Source organism: Cherax quadricarinatus, chromosome 42, assembly GCF_038502225.1.
Source record: "Cherax quadricarinatus isolate ZL_2023a chromosome 42, ASM3850222v1, whole genome shotgun sequence".
In the NCBI taxonomy this organism is placed as follows: domain Eukaryota; kingdom Metazoa; phylum Arthropoda; class Malacostraca; order Decapoda; family Parastacidae; genus Cherax; species Cherax quadricarinatus.
The window spans coordinates 33,010,375-33,023,073 of NC_091333.1; the positions used below are offsets into that span (position 1 = coordinate 33,010,375).

At 42.7% G+C, this 12,699-nt stretch overlaps 1 protein-coding gene across 5 annotated transcripts in view; it reads right to left on the bottom strand.

Annotated features, from left to right (window-relative positions):
* Positions 1-1,427: 1,427 nt before the first annotated feature.
* Positions 1,428-12,699, bottom strand: part of LOC138853890 (methyltransferase-like protein 27) — a 107,310-nt gene continuing 96,038 nt past the window's right edge. The window contains exons 5-6 of one of the 5 annotated variants that reach the window (XM_070093463.1): positions 5,313-5,417; positions 2,557-5,158 (exon numbers count right to left, since the gene is read on the bottom strand). In XM_070093463.1, the coding sequence (XP_069949564.1) occupies positions 5,346-5,417 (72 nt within the window). In that variant the 3' untranslated portion in view covers positions 2,557-5,158; positions 5,313-5,345. Of the gene's footprint in view, positions 1,825-2,555; positions 5,418-12,699 lie in introns of those variants that run through there. The other 4 variants (XM_070093460.1, XM_070093464.1, XM_070093461.1 and 1 more) reach the window with 4 other exon arrangements.

Here is a 12,699-nt window from a genome sequence, read left to right on the forward strand (position 1 = left end):
ACCAAATTCATCCACCAATCTCTGCAACTTCTCTTCAGAATCTCCCAAGAGCACAGTGTCATCAGCAAAGAGCAACAGTGACAACTCACACTTTATGTGTGATTCCTTATCTTTTAACTCCACGCATCTTGTCAAGACCCCATCTATAAATATATTAAACAACCACGGTGACATCACACATCCTTGTCTAAGGCCTACTTTTACTGGGAAATAATTTCCCTCTTTCCTATGTACTCTAACTTGAGCCTCACTATCCTCGTAAAAACTCTTCACTGCTTTCAGTAACCTACCTCCTACACCATACACCTGCAACATCTGCCACATTGCCTCCCTATCCACCCTGTCATACGCCTTTTCCAAATCCATAAATGCCACAAAGACCTCTTTAGCCTTATCTAAATACTGTTCACTTATGTGTTTCACTGTAAACACCTGGTCCACACACCCCCTACCTTTCCTAAAGCCTCCTTGTTCATCTGCTATCCTATTCTCAGTCTTACTTTTAATTCTTTCAATAATAACTCTACCATACACTTTACCAGCTATACTCAACAGACTTATCCCCCTATAATTTTTGCACTCTCTTTTGTCCTCTTTGCCTTTATACAAAGGAACTATGCATGCTCTCTGCCAATCCCTAGGTACCTTACCCTCTTCCAAACATTTATTAAATAATTGCACCAACCACTCCAAAACTATATCCCCACCTGCTTTTAACATTTCTATCTTTATCCCATCAATCCCGGCTGCCTTACCCCCTTTCATTTTACCTACTGCCTCGCGAACTTCCCCCACACTCACAACTGGCTATTGGCGTTGCTAATAATAATAATAATAATAATAATAATAATAATTATTGTTATTATTAATATAATAATAATAATTGTTATTATTATTAATATAATAATAATAATAATAATAATAATATTAATAATTATTATTATTATTAGCAACGCACTTCTTGCCGAATTTGGCAAGTGAAAATTTGTGTATACAATAATTTTGCAAAAATCATTCTGACCCTAAAGAAAAAAATATATTTCATTGTGTTTGTTTATTATTAAATTATAATCTTATATAAAATATATTTAGCTCGATTAGTCTTAATTAAATTGCACTTGTTCATCAAGAACTGCAAGAAGCCCCAATCACGAACTTTTGCCATCCTATGGAGAGGGAGCATGGACACTGGGGTCATCCCACAGTTACTAAAAACAACAGACATAGCCCCACTCCACAAAGGGGGCAGTAAAGCAATAGCAAAGAACTACAGACCGATAGCACTAGCATCCCACATCATAAAAATCTTTGAAAGGGTCCTAAGAAGCAAGATCACCACCCATCTAGATACCCATCATTTACACAACCCAGGGCAACATGGGTTTAGAACAGGTCACTCCTGTCTGTCTCAACTACTGGATCACTACAAGGTCCCAGATGCACTAGAAGACAAAGAATGCAGATGTAATATACACAGACTTGCAAAAGCCTTCGACAAGTGTGACCATGGCGTAATAGCGCACAAAATGCGTGCTAAAGGAATGAGAGGAAAAGTTGGAAGATGGATCTTTAATTTCCTCACAAACAGAACACAAAGAGTAGTAGTCAACAGAGTAAAGTCTGAGGCGGCTACGGTGAAAAGCTCTGTTCCACAAGGCACAGTACTCGCTCCCATCTTGTTTCTCATCCTCATGTCTGACAGAGGGGATGTCAGCCACAGCATCGTGTCTTCCTTTGCAGATGACACCCGAATCTGCATGACAGTGTCTTCCATTGCAGACACTGCAAGGCTCCAGGCGGACATCAACCAAATCTTTCAGTGGGCTGCAGAAAACAATATGAAGTTCAACAATGAGAAATTTCAATTACTCAGATATGGTAAACACGAGGAAATTAAAACTTCATCAGAGTACAAAAATTCCAGCCACAAAATAGAGCGAAAAACCAACGTCAAAGACCTGGGAGTGATCATGTCGGAGGATCTCACCTTCAAGGACCATAACATTGTATCAATCGCGTCTGCTAGAAAAAAAATGACAGGATGGATAATGAGAACCTTAAAAACTAGAGATGCTAAGCAGGAGTGTCATTAGCACGTTAAGAGACAATACAATAAGTGTCAGGGGCCCGAGACTATTCAACTGCCTCCCAGTATACATAAGGGGGATTACCAATAGACCCCTGGCTGTTTTCAAGCTGGCACTGGACTAGCACCTAAAGTTGGTACCTGACCAGCCGGGCTGTGGCTCGTTCGTTGGATTGCGTGCAGCCAGTAGTAACAGCCTGGTTGATCAGGCTCTGATCCACCAGGAGGCCTGGTCACAGACCGGGCCGCGGGGGCGTTGACCCCCGGAACTCTCTCCAGGTAAACTCAAGGTCCTGAAATTTATGTTATCTAATATCTAAGTTTTTTGGTAAAAATTAATTAATTTTTATATTAACATAATTGAAAAAATATATCTTTAAACATATAAGAGAAAAATTTAGAAGGGACTTAATTTTAAACGAGTTCTTGATAATTGACCAATTTACCTAAAACGCACAAGTAGGCAGAAATGAAACTATATTCAAGAAGACTTGTGTATTTACTGAGGATTGTAATAACAAAGATGGTTGGGCTAAATTTTTATTGACCAAGAAGGAATTATGTTTGACATTCTTCTTTGTTATTATAACATTAAGAAGCTGTTCTTCTTTATTATAACATTAAGAAGCTGTTCTTCTTTGTTATTATAACACTAAGAAGCTGTTCTTCTTTGTTATTATAACATTAAGAAGCTGTTCTTTGTTATTATAACATTAAGAAGCTGTTCTTCTTTGTTATTATAACACTAAGAAGCTGTTCTTCTTTGTTATTATAACATTAAGAAGCTGTTCTTCTTTGTTATTATAACATTAAGAAGCTGTTCTTTGTTATTATAACATTAAGAAGCTGTTCTTCTTTGTTATTATAACACTAAGAAGCTGTTCTTCTTTGTTATTATAACATTAAGAAGCTGTTCTTCTTTGTTATTATAACACTAAGAAGCTGTTCTTCTTTGTTATTATAACACTAAGAAGCTGTTCTTCTTTGTTATTATAACACTAAGAAGCTGGACGAAGAACAGACGGGTCATCAAGCTGGTCAATATTTTTGAACTATATTTCACTTTTCTGATTATATATTTTTCTGTTTCTGTTAAGGTCAAGTGATTTCGAAATACAATGTTTTATCGTGAAATTAACTTGGTAAGTGAGCTAGAATATTTGTATATAATGAATGTTGTAGTAAAGTGGATCAGCTGGCCATGATGTGTCTGTGTAACTATAATCAACGTCTGAAGTTGTAATGACATTAATGATCTCCTGGACAACATTGTCTTTATCTGCCAGACAATGGTTGTAGGAAGGTTTGTCTTGGTAATGAAAGTAATTTATTAATTATGCTATTCCACTGCGACTTTCTACACTTCATTTCACATCAGGTTCCTCCAATACACTTAAACTCGTTTTCTGTAGATGCCAAAGAAAAGGAATACTAATATATTTTAAAAGCTGTGTGATGAGACTTGTGCAGTCACGACTGAGGTTCAAAATCTTCCCACGAGTTACCACCTGACTCAGAACTTATAAAATATATTTTGGGCAGTAAGAGAATCATGACTGGGTGGTGTGAATTCATTAAGTAAGAGCTGTAATTCTTTCCAACATTCTAGTGTCTCTAGTGAACCCGAAGCTGTGCACTAGTTATTACATGAATTACGAAAAGGTTTACCTGAACGTTAGAGCCTATTGATGTTAATGAAAAAGCTGGCAAGGTAGTGTGGAATGCCTTACACGGGTGCTATAGGGCAATTTTCCGCGCGCGCTCACCCAAAAATCGAAAAAATATGGAAATTGAGTTATATATACTGAAAAATAGCTCAACTCTTTGGCAACACAATGGTACCAGAATGAATGTTCTACGACGTTTCTACAAGAAATTATAGTCATTTATATCAGGTATGGTGACGGCGATGTTGGTAGCGAGTCTGCTCACGGCCCATATATTTTTTGGAATTGTTTCCTTGTTTTTTATCGCCTTTTCTTTCATTATTCTTTCTAATATAATAACTGACTATTTGGCATCATAAAACAGTAGGCGGGACTTATCCACAGACTGAGCGACAGCTGGGAACCAGATGGGAACGGTCGGCAGTGTTCCCGCGCTCGAGGTGCCAGCCAGGAATCGCCCATTATTACGCTTATATCAGCTTATATATCAACTCTACGGCTTATTTGTCTATCAGAATTGATCTAATATGATATAATAAACACTCTAAATAACATACAAACATGTTATATACTCTAGACTGAATAAAATAGGCCATAATATGGCCCAGAGATTATCGGGAATATCTCGATATAAAAGTGTAACTGGTCACCCTGTCGTCTCTGAGTAAGAGAAAACGATGTTTAGAGGATAACTGCACTAGAACATCAGTTTACTAAGAAATACACCCAAACAAACGCGATTTTCGCGAAATTTTTTTTTTTTTTTTGAGACGGGGGCCGGCCGGCGCTCTCGGCCGATATCTCGGAAGTAACTTATTCAACAATTGTTCAAGAATCTCCCTTTATTACTGAATTAAATGGAATATAATACTCACAAAAGTTGTAGAATAATGATTTCTCTTTTTGTCTGTGACCAAATTTTGGAAATATTCCAAATACTTTGGGAGTTATGTGGGAGTAAAGGGCAGATGTTTTTGCAATATTCCAGGAACTAACAAACTTTATTTTTTTGTGAAATAAAGATACGTTCATTTAAAGAAAAGTAGTCACAGAAAATAAGAATAAGCATTGTTCTCTCGGCACCAAGTGTCCAAACAACCTTACGTAGTCCCATATAGGAGAAAAGTTGAACACTATGGCATTTTCAGTAAATCAGTCATTTCTCAGTTGTTGTTTGAGGTATATTTTTGATAAATATTTTCAAGAAAGAGTGAAACCACTTTGTCTTGTGTACCAAAATTGGAGAAAATAGGACAGTAAACAACGGAGTTACAGATTTTGCCCGACGGCCCCCTTACACCATCTGATATAACAGTGTGGCATGAACCAGCTGGTATACATCAGTAGAAGTGTTTCATATTATCTATAACTTGGCCTTCAGGGGAAGGTTGTACTCAGATTCCGTCTGTAGAGTTGAGAAAATAGACAGAAAGTAGATTAATTTTAAGACATCATGAGCACCAGTATTTTCAATCCTGTATTCCATCGTGGTGGTTCTTTTGCAGTAAAATAAAATAATTCTAAATCAAAGAGAACTGTTGCCTAAATCTATGAATTACAGTGCAGAGGGAAGGGATGAGGAAGCGAGTTGCTCACAGTACACGGTAGATAAACACCGTTCCTTCTTTACCACAGAAGTAGTTTGCCACAGTCTTCTTCACTTCCTGAGCAGAAAATTATATAAGTAAATATTCCAGTAGTATAGTTTGTAAAAACTACAAATATTACAGTAATAAGACTCATCATATTGGAACATATTCATGTGTTGCTGTTACTGAAGTTTTATGTAAATTCAATCTTGGTCATGTTTTAAGCATGTGGAAGAAAGTATGATAAAAGAGAATGTGATGATAATTGTGCTAAAAACAACTGTTTAAATAAAGCTATGAGTCTGAACTTCACTTGAAATGAGGATAATAAACGAGGAAAATAAGTAATATTATGGGGTAGGTTATAGTAGTGTCTGTTAGTGATGTAACCAGTGAATCATGTACCAGCTGAGAGTACCAGCTGAGAGTACCAGCTGAGATGTATCACTGCTAGCTTAGTGATGTAACCAGTGAATCATGTACCAGCTGAGAGTACCAGCTGAGAGCACCAGCTGAGACATGTATCACTGCTAGCTTAGTGATGTAACCAGTGAGTCATGTAATAGCTGAGAGCCCCAGCTGAGACATGTATCACTGCTAGCTTAGTGATGTAACTAGTGAAACATGTACCAGCTGAGAGTGGCAGCTGAGAGCAAAAGCTGAGACATGTATCACTGCTAGCTTAGTGATGTAACAAGTGAATCATGTACCAGCTGAGAGTACCAGCTGAGATGTATCACTGCTAGCTTAGTGATGTAACCAGTGAATCATGTACCAGCTGAGAGTACCAGCTGAGAGCACCAGCTGAGACGTGTATCACTGCTAGCTTAGTGATGTAACCAGTGAGTCATGTACCAGCTGAGAGCACCAGCTGAGAGCACCAGCTGAGACATGTATCACTGCTAGCTTAGTGATGTAACCAGTGAGTTATGTACCAGCTGAGAGCACCAGCTGAGAGCACAAGCTGAGAGCACAAGCTGAGAGCACCAGCTGAGAGCACCAGCTGAGACATGTATCACTGTTAGCTTAGTGATGTAACCAGTGAGTTATGTACAAGCTGAGAGCACCAGCTGAGAGCACCAGCTGAGACATGTATCACTGATAGCTTAGTGATGTAACCAGTGAGTTATATACCAGCTGAGAGCACCAGCTGAGAGCTCCAGCTGAGACATGTATCACTGCTAGCTTAGTGATGTAACAAGTGAGTTATGTACCAGCTGAGAGCACCAGCTGAGACATGTATCACTGCTAGCTTAGTGATGTAACCAGTGAGTTATATACCAGCTGAGAGCACCATCTGAGAGCATCAGCTGAGACATGTGTCACTGCTAGCTTAGTGATGTAACCAGTGAGTTATATACCAGTTGAGAGCACCAGCTGAGACATGTATCACTGTTAGCTTAGTGATGTAACCAGTGAGTTATATACCAGCTGAGAGCACCAGCTGAGAGCATCAGCTGAGACATGTGTCACTGCTAGCTTAGTGATGTAACCAGTGAGTTATATACCAGTTGAGAGCACCAGCTGAGACATGTATCACTGTTAGCTTAGTGATGTAACCAGTGAGTTATATACCAGCTGAGAGCACCAGTTGAGAGCATCAGCTGAGACATGTGTCACTGCTAGCTTAGTGATGTAACCAGTGAGTTATATACCAGCTGAGAACACCAGCTGAGACATGTATCACTGCTAGCTTAGTGATGTAACCAGTGAGTTATATACCAGCTGAGAGCACCAGCTGAGACATGTATCACTGCTTGCTTAGTGATGTAACCAGTGAGTTATATACCAGCTGAGAGCACCAGCTGAGAGCATCAGCTGAGACATGTATCACTGCTAGCTTAGTGATGTAACCAGGGAGTTATGTACCAGCTGAGAGCACCAGCTGAGACATGTGTCACTGCTAGCTTAGTGATGTAACCAGTGAGTTATGTACCAGCTGAGAGCACCAGCTGAGACATGTGTCAATGCTAGCTTAGTGATGTAACCAGTGAGTTATATACCAGCTGAGAGCACCAGCTGAGACATGTGTCACTGCCAGGTTAGTGATGTAACCAGTGAGTCATGTACCAGCTGAGAGCACCAGCTGAGACATGTATCACTGCTAGCTTAGTGATGTAACCAGTGAGTTATGTACCAGCTGAGAGCCCCAGCTGAGACATGTATCACTGCTAGCTTAGTGATGTAACCAGTGAGTTATGTACCAGCTGAGAGCCCCAGCTGAGACATGTATCACTGCTAGCTTAGTGATGTAACCAGTGAGTTATATACCAGCTGAGAGCACCAGCTGAGAGCACCAGCTGAGACATGTATCACTGATAGCTTAGTGATGTAACCAGTGAGTTATATACCAGCTGAGAGCACCAGCTGAGAGCACCAGCTGAGACATGTATCACTGCTAGCTTAGTGATGTAACCAGTGAGTTATGTACCAGCTGAGAGCACCAGCTGAGACATGTGTCACTGCTAGCTTAGTGATGTAACCAGTGAGTTATATACCAGCTGAGAGCACCAGCTGAGAGCACCAGCTGAGACGTACCACTGCTAGCTTAGTGGTGTAACCAGGGAGTTATGTACCAGCTGAGAGCACCAGCTGAGACATGTGTCACTGCTAGCTTAGTGATGTAACCAGTGAGTCATGTACCAGCTGAGACTTGTGTCACTGCTAGCTTAGTGATGTAACCAGCGAGTCATGTACCAGCTGAGAGTACCAGCTGAGACATGCATCACTGCTAGCTTAGTGATGTAACCAGTGAGTTATGTGCCAGGTGAGAGTACCAGCTGAGACATGTATCACTGCTAGCTTAGTGATGTAACCAGTAAGTTATGTACCAGCTGAGAGCACCAGCTGAGAGCACCAGCTGAGACATGTATCACTGTTAGCTTAGTGATGTAACCAGTGAGTTATGTACCAGCTGAGAGCACCAGCTGAGAGCACCAGCTGAGACATGTATCACTGATAGCTTAGTGATGTAACCAGTGAGTTATATACCAGCTGAGAGCACCAGCTGAGAGCACCAGCTGAGACATGTATCACTGCTAGCTTAGTGATGTAACCAGTGAGTTATGTACCAGCTGAGAGTACCAGCTGAGACATGTATCACTGCTAGCTTAGTGATGTAACCAGTGAGTTATGTACCAGCTGAGAGCACCAGCTGAGACATGTATCACTGCTAGCTTAGTGATGTAACCAGTGAGTTACGTACCAGCTGAGAGCACCAGCTGAGACATGTGTCACTGCTAGCTTAGTGATGTAACCAGTGAGTTATGTACCAGCTGAGAGCACCAGCTGAGACATGTATCACTGCTAGCTTAGTGATGTAACCAGTGAGTTATGTACCAGCTGAGAGCACCAGCTGAGACATGTGTCACTGCTAGCTTAGTGATGTAACCAGTGAGTTATATACCAGCTGAGAGCACAAGCTGAGAGCACCAGCTGAGACATGTGTCACTGCCAGGTTAGTGATGTAACCAATGAGTCATGTACCAGCTGAGAGCACCAGCTGAGACATGCGTCACTGCTAGCTTAGTGATGTAACCAGTGAGTTATGAACAAGCTGAGAGCACCAGCTGAGACATGTATCACTGATAGCTTAGTGATGTAACCAGTGAGTTATGTACCAGCTGAGAGCACCAGCTGAGACATGTGTCACTGCTTGCTTAGTGATGTAACCAGTGAGTTATATACCAGCTGAGAGCACCAGCTGAGAGCACCAGCTGAGACATGTATCACTGCTAGATTAGTGATGTAACCAGGGAGTTATGTACCAGCTGAGAGCACCAGCTGAGACATGTGTCACTGCTAGCTTAGTGATGTAACCAGTGAGTCATGTACCAGCTGAGAGCACCAGCTGAGACTTGTGTCACTGCTAGCTTAGTGATGTAACCAGTGAGTCATGTACCAGCTGAGAGTACCAGCTGAGACATGTATCACTGATAGCTTAGTGATGTAACCAGTGAGTTATGTGCCAGGTGAGAGTACCAGCTGAGACATGTATCACTGCTAGCTTAGTGATGTAACCAGTGAGTTATGTACCAGCTGAGAGCACCAGCTGAGACATGTATCACTGCTAGCTTAGTGATGTAACCAGTGAGTTATATACCAGCTGAGAGCACCAGCTGAGAGCACCAGCTGAGACATGTATCACTGCTAGCTTAGTGATGTAACCAGTGAGTTGTGTACCAGCTGAGAGCACCAGCTGAGACATGTATCACTGCTAGCTTAGTGATGTAACCAGTGAGTTATGTACGAGCTGAGAGCACCAGGTAAGACATGTGTCACTGCTAGCTTAGTGATGTAACCAGTGAGTTATGTACCAGCTGAGAGCACCAGCTGAGACATGTGTCACTGCTAACTTAGGGTAGGCCCAGTAATCAAGTACCATTAAGGTCCTAACCCACAGTCACAAAGATATCAATTGTTTGTAGGATATCAACACAGGGGCGTTGACCCCCGAAACCCTCTCCAGGTAAACCAGGCAAACCTCTCCTAGTAAACTCCAGGTAAACCATTCTCCTCTTGCGCGTAACCTTCGAGTCAAGCTAACCTGAGATACTCACCAGGGAAACTAACTAGAGTCAGCCTCCACTCTAGAGTAAGTCTGTTCCATTTCGTTCATGAGGAACTGGGACCTGCTTGTCTTTTGTCCTATTAGTAATAACAAAGGAAAATAAGCAGTGAAAACTTGTTTGTTTTACATCAGTTGTATCAGCGGTGATTGTTTGAGAGTCCAACATCTCTTTTTCTGGTCCTTTGAACCATATGTGGTGTGGGCACATATGTTATGTGGTGTGGGTACATGTGGTGTGAGCACATATGTTATGTGGTGTGGGCACATATGTTATGTGGTGTGGGCACATGTGGTGTGAGCACATATGTTATGTGGTGTGGGTACATATGTTATGTGGTGTGGGCACATGTGGTGTGAGCACATATGTTATGTGGTGTGGGTACATATGTTATGTGGTGTGGGCACATGTGGTGTGAGCACATATGTTATGTGGTGTGGGTACATATGTTATGTGGTGTGGGCACATGTGGTGTGGGCACATGTGGTGTGAGCACATATGTTATGTGGTGTGGGTACATATGTTATGTGGTGTGGGCACATGTGGTGTGAGCACATATGTTATGTGGTGTGGGCACATATGTTATGTGGTGTGGGCACATGTGGTGTGAGCACATATGTGGTGTGGGTACATATGTTATGTGGTGTGGGCACATGTGGTGTGGGCACATGTGGTGTGGGCACATGTGGTGTGAGCACATATGTTATGTGGTGTGTGTACATATGTTATGTGGTGTGGGCACATGTGGTGTTGGCACATATGTGGTGTGGGCACATGTGTGGGCACATATGTTATGTGGTGTGGGTGCATATGTTATATGGTGTAAGCACATGTGGTGTGAGCACATATGTGGTGTGGGCACATGTGGTGTGAGCACATATGTGGTGTGGTTACATATGTTATGTGGTGTGGGCAAATGTGGTGTTGGCACATGTGGTGTGGGCACATGTGGTGTGGGCACATATGTGGTGTGGGCACATGTTATGTGGTGTGGGTGCATATGTTATATGGTGTAGGCACATGTGGTGTGAGCACATATATGTGGTGTGGGCACATGTGGTGTGAGCACATATATGTGGTGTGGGCACATGTGGTGTGGGTACATGTGGTGTGAGCACATATGTTATGTGGTGTGGGCACATATGTTATGTGGTGTGGGTACATGTGGTGTGAGCACATATGTTATGTGGTGTGGGCACATATGTGGTGTGGGCACATGTGGTGTGAGCACATATGTTATGTGGTGTGGGTACATATGTTATGTGGTGTGGGCACATGTGGTGTGAACACATATGTTATGTGGTGTGTGTACATATGTAATGTGGTGTGGGCACATGTGGTGTTGGCACATATGTGGTGTGGGCACATGTGGTGTGGGCACATATGTTATGTGGTGTGGGTGCATATGTTATATGGTGTAAGCACATGTGGTGTGAGCACATATGTGGTGTGGGCACATGTGGTGTGAGCACATATGTTATGTGGTGTGGGTACATATGTTATGTGGTGTGGGCACATGTGGTGTTGGCACATGTGGTGTGGGAACATGTGGTGTGGGCACATATGTGGTGTGGTGTGGGCACATGTTGTGTGAGCACATATATGTGGTGTGGGCACATGTGGTGTGGGCACATGTGGTGTGGGCACATGTGGTGTGGGCACATCTGGTGTGGGCACATATGTGATGTGGTATGGGTACATATGTTATGTGGTGTGGGCACATGTGGTGTGAGCACATATGTTATGTGTGGGCACATGTTGTGTGAGCACATATATGTGGTGTGGGCACATGTGGTGTGGGCACATGTGGTGTGGGCACATGTGGTGTGGGCACATGTGGTGTGGGCACATATGTGATGTGGTATGGGTACATATGTTATGTGGTGTGGGCACATGTGGTGTGAGCACATTTATGTGGTGATGTGGTGTGGGCACATATGTGGTGTGAGCACATATATTATGTGTGGGCACATGTGGTGTGGGCACATGTGGTGTGAGTACATATGTTATGTGGTGTGGGCACATATGTTATGTGGTGTGGGCACATATGTGGTGTGAGCACATATGCTATGTGGTGTGGGCACATGTGGTGTGGGCACATGTGGTGTGAGCACATGTGTTATGTGGTGTGGGCACATATGTGGTGTGGGCACATATGTGATGTGGTATGGGTACATATGAGGTGTGGGCACATGTGGTGTGAGCACATATGTTATGTGGTGTGGGCACATGTGTGATGTGGTGTGGGTACATATGTTATGTGGTGTGGGCACATATGTTATGTGGTGTGAGCACATATGTTATGTGGTGTGGGCACATGTGGTGTGGGCACACGTGGTGTGGGCACATGTGGTGTGGGCACACGTGGTGTGGGCACATGTGGTGTTGGCACATGTGGTGTGAGCACATATGTTATGTGGTGTGGGCACATGTGCTGTGAGCACATGTTATGTGGTGTGGGCGTATGTGTGGGCACATATTTTATGTGGTGTGGGCACATGTGGTGTGAGCACATATGTTATGTGGTGTGGGCACATGTGCTGTGAGCACATGTTATGTGGTGTGGGCACATGTTGTGTGGGCACATGTGGTGTGAGCATATATTTTATGTGTGGGCACATGTGGTGTGGGCACATGTGGTGTGGGCACATGTGGTGTGGGCACATATGTTATGTGGTGTGGGCACATGTGGTGTGGGCACATGTGGTGTGAGCACATGTGTTATGTGGTGTGGGCACATATGTGGCGTGGGCACATATGTGATGTGGTATGGGTACATATGTTATGTG